This window comes from Bolinopsis microptera, chromosome 6 (assembly GCF_026151205.1).
Source record: "Bolinopsis microptera isolate Bmic1 chromosome 6, MBARI_Bmic_1.0, whole genome shotgun sequence".
Taxonomy (NCBI): domain Eukaryota; kingdom Metazoa; phylum Ctenophora; class Tentaculata; order Lobata; family Bolinopsidae; genus Bolinopsis; species Bolinopsis microptera.
In genome coordinates this window covers 5,071,920-5,086,681 of record NC_087077.1, presented here as the reverse complement: position 1 = coordinate 5,086,681, position 14,762 = coordinate 5,071,920, and the positions used below count along the sequence as shown (strand labels likewise).

At 38.3% G+C, this 14,762-nt stretch overlaps 2 protein-coding genes across 3 annotated transcripts in view; one reads left to right on the top strand and one right to left on the bottom strand.

The window, feature by feature from the left end:
- Positions 1-10,047, top strand: part of LOC134816834 (uncharacterized) — a 57,848-nt gene extending 47,801 nt beyond the window's left edge. The window contains exons 1-5 of one of the 2 annotated variants that reach the window (XM_063825828.1): positions 37-260; positions 8,052-8,135; positions 8,348-8,447; positions 8,998-9,068; positions 9,330-10,047. In XM_063825828.1, the coding sequence (XP_063681898.1) occupies positions 8,078-8,135; positions 8,348-8,447; positions 8,998-9,068; positions 9,330-9,505 (405 nt within the window). In that variant the 5' untranslated portion in view covers positions 37-260; positions 8,052-8,077 and the 3' untranslated portion in view covers positions 9,506-10,047. Of the gene's footprint in view, positions 1-36; positions 261-8,051; positions 8,136-8,347; positions 8,448-8,997; positions 9,069-9,329 lie in introns of those variants that run through there. The other variant, XM_063825827.1, reaches the window with a different exon arrangement.
- The window catches only part of LOC134816708 (serine/threonine-protein kinase Tao-like), a 585,630-nt gene that overhangs the window by 278,078 nt on the left and 292,790 nt on the right, over positions 1-14,762 (bottom strand). The window lies entirely within an intron of this gene.

Below are 14,762 nucleotides of genomic sequence, written 5' to 3'. Positions count from 1 at the left end.
ATATCTATTTGTTTTGTGAGACTAAACATTTTAACAAGGTAGAAATGGTTCCTGGTTTAAGACCATTACTCCAACTATTGCGTCAAAGAATCGCCATTTGACGTACCTGGAAGAGATATAACGAACACAAGACCTGATATCATCGCTGAGTTTTAAAAGTTACGTCGGCATGGTTACAGTCCCGTCAGAACTCGGCCAGGAATACCGTGACATCTCATCGGAATGTCTGTGGAGAATCACCACCACGATCTGAACTTGAGGTTTGTGGAGGTAGCCGTACTTAACTCTTACTACTACAGTTCTATTTATAGCCCAGATATTTATGGACACGGCAACCTCGTATAATGATCCTAGGCTAGCTGTAATTGCTACCCGATAGAATTCATGCGCAGACAGGAGGTGGACTGCGGTTACAAATAACCTCAGGGCTATTTTTGTATTATCGGAATCTTTTCGGCAAAACTTAAGGATCGCGCGGAAAATAGTTTGTGAGACGAGTGAAGCAAGCAAAGGGTCTTTGAAGAGGTGGAACTTATTGGTGTTGAGGATAAATCATGGTCACAAGGTGGTACTTTACAAGCGATAAAGGATATTATAAAGGAGTAAAGTGCAATTCATGATCTAACTGTCTGGTTGATTTAAGTTAGATGAGCTAGGAACAAAAGAACTCCTTTGTAAAGGAACAATGATCATTTACCGATTGAACGCTCGATTTCACCAGCACTTCTGCCCTATGATTTGTTGTACCCGGTATTTGGTGTCACTATACTAATGGCCAGCAGTTTAGTTATCTTTTTGTTTACCCTCTGTCTGCATCTATCAGCCGGTACGCTGTTTGCAAAAATGCAGCGTTTTTTAAATAGGACCATCGTTCCTGCGATAAGATCACTGAATAGTGCTGTAATGAAGCGTGGCGACACGAGGAATATTATAAAGGAGTAAAGTGAGTCAAGTGTCTGGGGTCTGATCCGACCTCGTGAGGAGATAAAAACTTAACTAGGTCTATCTGATTATATCTGATGATCTATTTGATTGTGAGGAGAAATAAACAGGGTTTATTTAATCAGGTTTTACCAGATCCAGGATAATGTCAGATCTGTTTAAGTCTGATCTATAGGGGTAGGTATGCAGCAGCTGGGTCTCGCAAAGTTGCAAGTTTTTGCATATTTGAGCTCTATAACTGTGTTATTTAGGTTTTGGAGAGCAGGTGTCAAGTCCATGAGACCAGGCCTCAGCTCTGTTCAGTATTGGAGTCCAATACGGTCCCTGTCCTCTACACGTGCACGGTCTCAGCTCTACCCAGATATGAGTATAATATGTTCCCTACACGTGCGAGGGACCCTGCTGGTGGGTTCTGTCTTTGTAACCATGTTACAACCCGTGTAACACGTGGGTCAATGCGTGTGACATGGCAAAAAACGTGGCGTACTTAAGGGTCCGAGCGACCTGCAGTCTCAGCTGATACCTGGAACTGGGCTGGAGTTGTGTCAGTGTCAAACTGTGGCTAAGTCCAAATACCACAGTTCTCCGCCGCGCGGTACGGCACGTGTGTGTTTACCTGCGTAGCCAGGGTAACCAGGGTACTAGGTCCGAGTCAGCCAATCAGGATCAAGATACTGGAGCCTGGGTATAATACCTGTACTCCTCCGGTGGGTGACTCAAAAACACGTACACAGAGTCAGAGGCTCCCATTTTATTGTTTGTTGCTGAAATTAATGAAAATGTTAACTTGGTAACAAAACTTTGTCAAGATGACCCAAAACGTAAACAGGGCACTGTTTATTGAGTCACCCCCGTATCAAAGCTAGTACTGTAACATCTTCCTTAACCCTGGTAACTGTTACCCAGGTAACATGTTACCCTTGTAACCCTGGTAACTGTTACCCAGGTAACATGTTCCCCCTTGTAACCCTGGTAACCGTTACCCAGGTAACATGTTACCCCTTGTAACCCTGGTAACTGTTACCCGGGTAACATGTTACCCCTTGTAACCCTGGTAGCCCCTTGTAACCCGGGTAACTGTTACCCAGGTAACATGTTACCCCTTGTAACCCTGGTAACTGTTACCCGGGTAACATGTTACCCCTTGTAACCCTGGTAGCCCCTTGTAACCCTGGTAACTGTTACCCAGGTAACATGTAGCTGTTGCCCCTATAACATGCTACCCTTGTAACTGTAACCACAGGACTAAAGGTACCTCTTACTTATACTCCTCAGCCTCATGTTACCATTATGTGATCTGGTGATGTACACTCTTACAGCTGCCTTATGTAGTGTTCTGTTCTACTTGTATTATATAGTTGTATCATAATAGTAGTGTATTGGACTTACAGCTTAGCTTCTTTAATACAACAACTACTGCAGCTGTATCACACTGGATGTAGGTGTATTGTGCGGACACTGCACTCATTAAATGATTATGTCATTATGTAGAGAGCTCTCTCTCCTTCCCTCTATGTCTCTCCTTTCAGGACGCATCTGTTTTCCGTGCATTGGTCTCTGTTCTCTATACAATTCATATTATTATTGTACAATTCATCCTGTACTCTTATACTTGTCGGGGACCGGACATCTCAACCCCTGCTATCTTGAATAGGGTTCCTGGGTTAAGCATAGGGTTCCTGGGTTATATTATATTATTATTATATATTAGGCTTAGGGTTGAAGATTAATGCCGGGCTATGGTTAGGTGTGGGTGAGATTTTTAACGGTTAATATTGGGGAGGAGATGTTCGGAGATGAATTATTATTGTATACTACACTCGTGTTTCTTAGTATCTTGAAGCTCGCTTAGAACCTGTTATTTGTTTCTTAATTCGCATTACCTCTTAAATTACCACATCATTTAGCTTAACTTTATTCTTTTCAACAACGATCATAGCTTTAGTATTTAAGTTTTATCTTTTATCCTAGTGGGGTACAAATCTATTCCAAAATACATTTATCTTTGCCCAATTGAAGTTCTCCACATAATAAGCCTTTCATCAAAACACGATATCTGCATTTTTCACGAGCATGCAGCACGATTTCAAAACGTGGCGCTATTGTCTTGGAGTTTTAGTGGCGAAGCTGCGGCAAATTATACCATTCTGGGTGGGATGTGTGCCCTTTGTTTAGTTGGTGTATTGTAGAAGATGCGACTTGTAGAGCACAAAATAAAATATCTTCGTTATGATATTGAGGTACTGTGGTGCTTTCTCTTTCACTCTCTCTCTCTCTGCAGGCTTTTGTTAATAGAGTTCCAATCAATCGTTTATTTTGTAAGAAATATATGTATGAATATTTAAATCATTACATTTTAGCACATTACCAACTTCACAATTCACCACAAAACCGCCAGCTATCCAAAATCCGAATGGTTAAAATTTGGTTTCAAGCTTTGATATTCAGGTTTTTGTACTATCTCAGATCAGATTTAAAGTTCGTTTGTAAAATGTCTTGTTGTAGCTGTGCAACCCTCTATTTCTAAAGAAAGTGCCCCCAGACATTCAATCCGTCATTTCGACTGCAGATACTTAATAGTTTAACTTTAACATCGTATAATTTGTTACTTTAAATGTCATTTATAACCTTGTAGACCGGACTGAAAGATCGTTATTATCACAGGGGTCTATGATAATCATGAGATACTGTAGTGGTATGATAATTGATGAACGTCATTTTAGGCGTGGGACCGGACAATGCAATCCGTTCATTTTTCACATTTTTTGCGGCACCGGAGTAAATTATTTTTCGCATGACTGAGGTCGTTAGTATAAAAATAGAGATTCCGCATTTGGGTCATGTTTTTCCGCTATATTTGGATTAACTAATTGTAGAGGTCTTTTGTCTTGAGACTAATTTAGAAGCCAGAATCGATAAAAATCGTTCAAATCGTGCTAAGAATATTTTGAACAAGTGATAGACCAGGATTCTAGGCGCCGTTCGGGATATCTTTCCCCGGCTCCGGCCAATTTTCGATTTTCACCGAGAATTTGGCCGGAAATATTTTGTTCTCGATTACTCGACTCCGTTTTCTGCAATTACATTGAATAGTTATATTCATACATTTACAATATATAAAGTAAAAAAATTCCATCTTACGATTAAGACATTGGTCCCTAAAAATCTGTGACATTTACCACTCTCAGCAGCAAATTACTTGATTTCTTCTTCTGCAGAATATGTACATGATGATTTATGGTCGGTCATTGACATCAGCTTCTAAATTGAACGCTCTATCGCCAAATTCCTGGTCAAGTTCCTGGAATTTCCGGCCAATTACTGACCCAGACAAAATTAGATCCTGTCACTGTCCCCAGTCGTGGATGTTTTTAAAATAAGAAAAAACTGCTCGAGGTCCAGGATCAGAGAATAAGTGTTGGTAGAACTGGAATACACGTTCTAGCTCATCTTACCTTGATGGTTGTACCAGGTACCTACTAATACCTGGAAATGGAATTATTCGAAAGTGAAAAAAGACATCTACATTCTTTATATAGATATAATATCCATTCGCAAATGATCTGCTGGGGCCTGGCCTTGGTTTCAGCCCTGCCTGCGCCTGTCCCCCGTCTCAAAAACAAAAGTGCCTGATCAAAGATAAAATAATGTCCATTTTCTCCATAATCTCTATAATAAACATTGCACACGTTAAGATGGTAGCTCCAATCTTCAGCACCTGGTGACACCTGGTTCTAGTTTCAAGGTCCTGTAGATTACATTATGTACCAGGTAGCTTAGTTGTTGCTCTGACCTTTTGTTGCTCCTTTATAATATTTTACATTCTGTACCAGGTAGCTTAGTTGTTGCTCTGACCTATTGTTGCTCCTTTATAATATATTACATTCTGTACCAGGTAGCTTAGTTGTTGCTCTGACCTTTTGTTGCTCCTTTATAATATATTACATTCTGTATCAGGTAGCTTAGTTGTTGCTCTGACCTTTTGTTGCACCTATATTTATCATAACTAAAGCACTGAGGACTACTGGTGGAGAAGTGAGAATTGATTTGACACGATACGGCGGTCTGCTTGTTTGTGTCGAACAAGACTTGCGTAATCTTCTCGCTGTTGGTCAAGTCGGATATAATCGATATTTAGTAACACAAATACTTGGTGTCGTCGTTAGTTATCTATACATAGGAGTTAGTTAATAGTTATAGACATAATGAAGTTGTTTGTAAATATAAAAGTTATCAGAGCCTTGTCTCAATGAAATACTCAGAGATAAGGAGTGGTGAAGCAGTTAGTCTTGAAATCAATTGCATTAGTTCTGTGTTCGCGAACAGATTTCGCAGAAAAGTCCAGCCAGTGATAATGATATTTATCAGATATCTAATTTCGCTATTTCCCAGAATTGTGATCATCAGAAAGAATTGAAACTCGGCTTTACACTCCTAAAATAAGCCTATATTTTCTAGCAGTAGCTATCCTATTATTATAAAACACGTCTCATTGTAGCAAATTCCATAATTGCGTTTGAAAATCCTATAAATTAGCTGAAACGGACGAATCATTTGTTTCTCCGATCTCCATAATTCTATTGTTCTAACGATCTGACATCTCTAAAATTCTAAGTACTGGATTCCTTAGCTCCATGCCAGGTAACGGATTCCTCAGCTTCAGTCGTTAGCCCCCATCTGTCGATCTGGATCAGTTGCCAAGAATGTGACATAATTTATAGTTTTCACGAATTAACCTGAATCATTGATTCCCTTTGGAATTTAAATTCTGGCAGCTGGAACTTTAAACACTCTTTTTACTGTCATCTTAATTCATAAACACCAAGTGTGAATTTTATAAGCGCTCCTCAAAGAGCTGAGTGACATAATGCCATCACTAAACCCCTGCTCGATACCCCTCTGGACCCCTGCCGTGCTTCTCTCTGGAACCCAGAATCTCTAGATTTGCAATAAACGATGTTTAACCTCAGTTCTAGGTGTTGAACTTGGCTCTGTGCTCTGTTTTGAAGCCAGATCAACGTCTCTCACTGACATCTCACATTATTGGGAGACAGTTACTGTTCACGTACTGTACTCTGTACTGGATACCCATGGTCCATGATGTAATTCCGCTGGTCTTGAGCTCCGAGCGTTCTGTGTCAAAGGTAATGCTGTACCCTGGATATTGTCATCCACAAATGTTGGGGTTCAGCACTCAAATCACGTGTAAATCTAAGAGGATTGGGCTATGATCAATCTTATGACAGTGATTTAGCTAGGAGTGGTAGGAGTTGGGAGGAGAAATATAATCTGCGGACCTTCCGCACGCGCAGCGCCCACGTGAAGTTTTCAATAACATCATGTTCTGCAGGTGTACAAGCGTCTAAAGACATCATACTTTGCACCTGCAGCAAGTAATCATTGTTTGACACAACATGATCGAGCTCACCAGTTTTGTAATTTTAGTTTTTTTAGACGTCCGTTTAATAAGATAAGGACAGCACCAAGCGGTACCAGCTTTAAAATGGGTATATTAATTCTACTTTCTTACATCATAATGGGTTTGAATATGAGTAATTATGCGGTTATACTACATAAATAGAATGTGATTATGGTTATTTGCACACGTCAGTTATTCAAGATTATCTAAACCACGTCATAATAAGATCCCACCCATTACACTGCATGCAGGGTCACTCTTAATATCTAGATCTTAGCAATAGTTTAACTAATTTTAGCTCATTTCAAGGGAAAGTATATAATACAAAAAATGCCAAGATTTGTATAAGAGTTAATAAGTAGCTGAATGAATAGTAGATTTCAAAGAATTCTCTAATTTAGCTTCAGCGCTATAACGAACTTTAGTTTTTAATAGGACGAGCCAAAGTCATGTCTTTGGTGATTTTTAAAAAATTGTAAGAAATCTTAGAATTTTGATTTGTCACAAAGTTAATTGATGTATGTTGTCGGTAACTTCTACAGTGTACAACTATAATATGAGGATTCTTTCAAAAGAACCACAAAATCCCGGGCCCTTGGTTATATTCTCATGGACATTTTCTCTCCAACAACTGAACGTCCTACTGCTCATGAAACCACTCCAAAAAATCGTCCTGTCCTATAATAATTGTAGAAGCTGTAAAAGTTATACTTCAGAGAAAACATCACTTAGTTCTAGGCACGATCAGTCATCGATTTCAATCGTGACGTTCTCTGCGACACTTTTGCAATACCAAAAATATCAAACTGTCAAAAGAAGACGGGAAGCTTGATTATAGATTAAGTCTAATTCTTCTTTGGAGCTTCAATGTGATTATAGATACGTGGTTATACGACATTGGTAGTATAGTGGTAGTATAGTGACATAACGACCAAATTTGAGTCAAAAAGTATTTTCATCCGATATGCAATTTATCAGACTAAACAACTACAGCTACTTTCTTGCTCTCTCCCAATTGAATCATTATTGTATTAGATTAAAACAATCTGCAGAAGAACGCAGTGCATTTTTGTGGTTATTGATCGGAAGTTCTGAACTTTAATGAAAGTTGTCAATAAGTGTTACTGTGGTAGGAAAATAGTTATCGTAGCCCATTTTCACTGTGGAGCCCAACTAGGTTACAGGTTATTTACAGTTATTTGTGAAATATACTCCAAAATGAGCACGTTTTCCAATTCCCACTGCTATTTCATGTTACCTTAAAAAACTTAATTTATTTATACGTCGATCCTCTTGGATTAATCTCGATTAAAATTAAAAATCCAAAAGTAGTTTTTGGACACATATCTCCTGATTTCTAAAAATCAATTTTGTAATCCTAATTCCTAACAATCACGAATGCTATGGTCGGTATGCAAGATATAGCAAGATATTGACATGATTTCTACAAAACCAAGCCGCACCAACTGGAACAGCAATTATCAATTGTGTCAAATTCATCTCTCTAACTCTCTAATCGCTAATAGTGATTGTAAAATAGTGATTGTAAATACTTGGAATCGCGAATATATCAATATATGGCATTAATATTTAGGATATTCGATAATGACATAATTAATTGCACCATGAACACGCTAATGATTTCCTTACCCCGGTAATATGCTAATAATCTAGTTTTCTTCTCTCTCAGGATGTGACGTAAAGAAATTTAGCAGGATGGAAGTTAATACGCGGACTATTTGCCTGACGACCTTCTGTGTATTCCTACTTTTTAGTGAGCCTTTTAAAACTTGAGATTGTCAACACTGCAATAATACCGTCACAATAGAGAGAAGCATGAAAAGCAGTAAAATTTCGCAGTAAATGAGTAAAATGTCGCAAATATTCGTGCAATTTTAATGATGTAATGATATAATTATCGTATCAAACTATCCAATAAAAATGTTTAATTATTTGATTAATTAAATGATAATTGGTTTTGTTCAGACGTTGCGGAAAGTTTAAGATGTAGATACTGCGCGGGGCAGCTTCATGACACGCAGTGCAATGATACTTACCTGTGTCAGGATCAGGAATACTGCTACAGGTTATTGATTATAGTGGTATAACCGAGTACTGTTGTCATGGTAACCAGTGTACTGTTGTCATGGTAACCAGTGTACTATTGTCATGGTAACCAGTCTACTGTTGTGATGGTAACCAGTATACTGTTGTCATGGTAACCAGTGTACTGTTGTCATGGTAACCAGTGTACTATTGTCATGGTATCCAGTCTACTGTTGTCATGGTTACCAGTGTACTGTTGTCATGGTAACCAGTGTACTGTTGTCATGGTAACCAGTGTACTGTTGTCATGGTTACCAATCTAATGATGTCATGGTTACCAGTGTTGTCAGTTGTGTGTTTTCTGGTGTAATATTTTCGAACACTTATTCTGTTAATTAACGTCATATCTTATTTTGTCGTTTCTGTATCAAAATATTCATTCAATCCAGATATAAATGATATCATTATAATTTATTTTAAATATGGATACTTAAGAATTGATCCTTCGTCTCTAAATTACAATATTCTTAATGGCTCTACGGCTTCTATTAACTCCATACTGCTTCTATTAACTGGATACTGTGTCGCAGAGTTAATTACTACTGGGACGGGTATTATTGGGCTGCTTGGGGATGTGTGGACGGGTTCCAGCTTGAAGATGGTACGTTACCATGGTTACACATTATCTTTCATATTGTCAAACCGTCGCTGCAGTATCAAGTAGTGTTTTTTAAATATCTCAAAGTTTATCAAAAAAGTATTTTAACTACTCACGTACCAGTATCGTATGTCGTGACCCATATAAGGTCTGAGTAGTAGAGAGAGAGAGAGAGAGAGGGGGAGAGAGAGAGAGGGGAGAGAGAGAGAGAGAGAGAGAGAGAGAGAGAGAGAGAGTGCACCCAGATAATGAAAATATCTTCAGATGAGATATGTGGAGACCGGTTGTACGGTAAGAACCCGCGCAGAGACAAGTGCCAGATAACACTCTGTAACGACGCGCATGAGTGTAACTCGTCTCCAAGGAGCAGATATGTGTCGCTATGGTTACTGTCTGCTGGAATTGGGGCTGCCGCTCTTTTCAGGGGACGTTTTGAATAATCAGTTGTTATAATGGTGTAAAAATGTAGTTTTTGACAAACGAAATCGCTGTGGACTCACGATAAATACGTTATCTTTTAGATGAGATTCAGGTAAAAATGAGATAAGATAAACTGCGAGATTATTGCTTTGTTTACTATTACGACAGATATTATGTTACTTTTGCTTTTAATTCTGGGATTATTTTGTGTTATTTTTGCATAATTTATTAATTTAGCTTAACTTGCATAATTTGTTAATTTTACTTTACTCGAACTTCCTGTTAAATGCATTCAGAATTTCCATGTAAAATTCATATCATACACTGTATAAGATTGAACTTATGCGATTTCTAATTATTGTTTAATGCAGTATTTAACGCTCTCGATGGTATAATCTTTATTATCATAAGCGTAAGATAATTTGTTAAAGAGATGGAAAAACTATAAGTTTCATACTAACAACTTAGAAGTGTTAAGTTTTGTTCTGTTTTCAATTTGTGCTTAGCGAAAAGAATTTTAAAATTCTGATTGTACTTTTGCTCAGCTTATCTTAAATGGAAATTATGATGAAAACGGAAATTGAATCTCAGCTTTGTTTGCATTAATGCTTTTCTTTACTACCGATATTTTTCATTTACTACCGACGTTTTCGCTGTAGAGGGAAGTGCCCATTGTCCCGCCATGGCCCACAGTCAATCTTCAATAAGTATTAATCCTATTCATGAATTGTTAGTGTTTACTGTTTTAGTTCAACTACTTCACTTAAACTTTATTCAAATTGTTCGGTTGTCATATATATAATTATATTACATGTATAATGTATATCCATTTTTAATCTTGATAGTTCATGATTCGAATTTCGAAAGTTTCATTTTGTAAAGTTTCATTCAACGATGCTGACCGGGAGTTTTTGCTCGACAAAATAACGCTGGAAATAATTTCACAGGCCCTAGAATTACTCCTCGGGATCCAAACTTAACCTTGAATTGGACAGAACTCTCGAGAAGCTGTGAGTGTGATTACAATCATACTTTTTTACACAGTTGTTTCATCATTGATCACAGTTACCTCACTGATCACAGTTACGTCACCCAGCTTGCCGGTCTATGGCTCGCTTCATTCTGGTTACCTGGCCTGGGGACCCCAGGCTATTATGATCATGAATAGAGATTCGGCGGAATGACAGGCTGAACGCCGCCCAGTAAGTGAGTAACATTCTGGAAGAAAAAGTTAAACTAATGCGTTGCTCCAAGTCCAACGGAAACCCTGATCTCGCGAACACCGCGCCGCCATGCGTGAAACTGAAACAAGCGCATCATGACATCATGTTACAGTTACACGTAGTACGTGTATATGGTATAACTATATGTAACAATATGTGTATGTGTAACGAATTTACGCGGCGCGGCTAGGAGTAGTGGGTATTCGAGATGTGAGAATCATAACCTTTGCCACTTAACCATTATTAATGGTTTGGCTCGGCGCTCGCTACTTTGTAGCACATGCCATGCCATCAGCAATAATATTTCGAAAAGAAAGTTGACGGATGTATACTTGTCTAAATTTCTTCGAAGTAGCGCGCGCCGCTTTTTTCTCGAAATGGGCAAGTGGCCCGATGGCATAAGTGCTACAAAGTAGCGCGCGCCGGCCCAGACCATTAACAATGGTCAAGAAGAAAGCGGCGCGCGCTACTTCGAAGAAATTTAGACGAGTAACATCCGTCAAGGGTTCCTCTCACAATCATCTACTTACCTTGCTCTTTTTATTTGACATGTCACTTAGTGTGACATAATGTCACTAGTAAAATTAGTTTATAAAAAGAAAGTTAAGTCTTGTTAAATATTTTGAAAAAAATACGCGTATTTTTCAGGACAATTATTTTTAATACATCAACATGTACGGTGGGCAAGGCGTTTGACCCGGCGCGCGCCACTTCGTAGCACTTGCCCATGACATCGGGCCATAACATTTCGAGAAGAAAGCGGCGCGCGCTTATTCGAATAAATTTATAAAACGAGTAACATCCATCAACCTTGTCATACGTTGTATGACCCGCCGCGCACGAAGTGCGCGGCTCCCCCTGTAGCGTCGAAGACGCTACAAGACACTATAGTGAAGCGACCGTGGGGGTCACCACGTGATACAACGTCAACCAAGGAGTGTAATTTAAAAATAACATATTTTTTAAATGACACTCCTTGGCAACCATATACATATTACATGCGTGTTTTTTGCTTAAATAATATGTAATAGTCTTTTTAATATCAAATTATTTAATCTTCCAAAATAAAACTAAGGTTTGAATTATTAACCTTTTAGGTTTATAGCCTACCAGGAGTAGGACGCGCGCCGAGTTGTACTCGTCGACGGTCCTATAATAATATAATATATGGAACAACTATTTTACGAGCATCACCCGTTAATATTAACCGAGCGTGCTAAGCCTAAATCATCTTACATACTCGATCTCCGAGATATTTCTAAAAGGGCCCCTATAGTTGCAGTTGAAACCAACCTTAATCGATGTATTTTCGGACGCTGATTCCGAATCACCCCACAACACATAATCCACATGACTTGATTCACGATGTCAATCCTTCGCAGCTCGGTGAGGCACAGTGGTGCATCTCGCCGATCTACCGAGAGAAGCATTATTTGATGCGCGCGCGACCCAGTAGTGCATCGCGCTACAACCACATGACATGACATAGTTATATAGGGTTAAATGATAAAATGCTTCCCTGGCAAGATATTGGCAAAAAATGTTTTGATCACGTGATATGATTATGACCGTATAAGGAAGTTGGTATAAAATTTTTCGTTCGGGCTAGGGTTTCAGCAATTAATGCTTTTGATTTTGTTAGGGATTGGGTTGGGATCAGATTAGATTTAGAGGGTTAGGGTTTTGAATAGTTGTTCAGAGCCAGCTAGAGAATAGGTTGAAAAAGTCACGTGACATGACAGTCGAGTGTAGAGTGATTAATCATCATCCTTTATTAACAACTATTATAGATACTAGCAGGAACCCGTATAACCCTAAAATGGTGTCAAGACTCAAGAGACTAAAATAATTATTACCTATTTAATTCGCGTTTTTGACACCACTTGGGGGTCCAAATCTTGGGCTCTAAAACTCCTATTCCTTGGCCAATTTTTTATTTTTTCATGCTGAATTGAAGGCCATTAAAGCATTTGGCCCAGTCAAAAAAGTTTCAGTTGTATATCTTTTACGGTTTTTGCGGAAATTCGCGTTAAAGTTGATGCCGTGGTGTCAGTAAAATGGCACGGAACCATATATATCGTCTCGCTTTATATATAGTAAGATAACTACATAGTTTGAGCATATACCAATCATCATTATGTTACAGCTCAAAGTCAAAGCAACACCTGTTGCCCCATTTTCATTACTATTTCAACTCCAATATCCACCAAGTTTTTCCAAAAATTTTTAAACTTTAATCGCGGAAGGTCTCCCCGAATTTTTATAATAATCCTATTCTTGTAGCGCGATGCACTACTGGGTCGCGCGCGCATCCAATAATGCTTCTCGCAACCACAGATCGACGAGATGCGAAGGATTGACATCGTGAATCAAATCGTGAATTAATCCTTGACATACGTTGCATGCCGCTTTTCGCGCGCGAAGCGCGCGCCGCCGAAGGCGGAAAATATTATCTCTGATATTGGGATACGAAACATGTATCAAATCAATCCTATTCCAGGAACCAAAGATATTGGTTATACAATTCTAATTCTAATTCTAATTCTACAAATTTTGAAAATCCGAGAAAGTTTAATTTTATCGTGCACCTCCTGCTTATTCATAGATAAGACCGTTCTGCTGAACCAATTATCAAGCCAATGAATGATGCGATGAACACTACTAGTACTAAAATAGGAGTCTCAAAATTTTGAGCGGGGCGAAAACATGTGTACTTGGAGTGTGGTCATGCCATGACTCATGGCCCTTCCAGCCTGAGAGCTCTGAACTCATTATATAATTATATTGACGGATGTTACTCGTCTAAATTTCTTCGAAGTAGCGCGCGCCGCTTTCTTCTCGAAATGGCCCGATGGCAAGTGCTACGAAGTAGCGCGCGCCGGGCCAGATCATTAACAATGGTCAAATAATTATATTAACAATAAAATTGGTTGTGAGTTGGACTTTGTATTGAAAATTGACGCGGATGTTTCTCGTCTAAATTTCTTCGAAGTAGCGAGTTCCGGGTTAGTCCATTAACAATGGACAAGACTTTGTATAATTGTCTGTCAATTTATGCTTCGACATTGCAATTCCACCAAAGTTTACTGAGTAGAATTAAGTTTAACAAATACAGACACAATTGTACTGTGGTGACAATAATGAAGAGTTGTTATATAGTCTATTTTTAGGTAACAATCATGAAAATTAGCAGTCTAGTTACTATACTATACCTCACCAAATCACATCGTCACTGAATATATCATAACATTAAATAACACTGTTCAGTCAATAAAACTTCTTAAAAATAAACCATTTCACCTTTGATTTTATGTTTTATTCATTTGCATTACTTTTTTAGACAGTGTTTAACAATAACAAAAGAAGTGGATACTTTTGGGAAGTAACCGTTAGTAGAGCCAAATATTTGCTTCAAAACTAAAATACCTCCTACAAATAAAACAAGCATATGAATATGATAGCCTTATCATATACTTTTATATAAATAGTGCGAACATTTTGCGATCAAATAATTCCTCGTTAAAAGTGCAAACAATGATCGATATTACATACTAGTTCTGCCGTTTTCTGACAATCATCAGCCCCCAGAACACAGAAACCTCTTTTTGGGACCCTGAACTTTAAGCGAAATTGGTCAAAAGTGTCTACAAACCTCGGATTTTTGAGTGGTCTTTAAGCACTTTTGTCTAAAAACAGCCGAGTCGAGGATATTAATCTTCAGCTGAAGACGATTTACACATGCATTTTGAAAACTTTTCGAATCACTTTTATGTTTTAAATAAACCCCCTCCAGAACTAATCTTTAGGCAGAACAATATAGATAAAAAGCCGACCCACATTACTCCATATTGTGCCCCGATAATTTAGTTTGCATCAGTAAGACTACAGGACACAGGCACTATTACTGATGTAATTATAATTATCCACACATAGTACGTCTAATGTCTATATAACAAATCACTGGAGAATATTTTTTATCGAGTTAATATTATAATTAAACCAATATAATGATGGTTTTATATTTAACTAGTAGTATCAGTCAGTTTTTACCCCA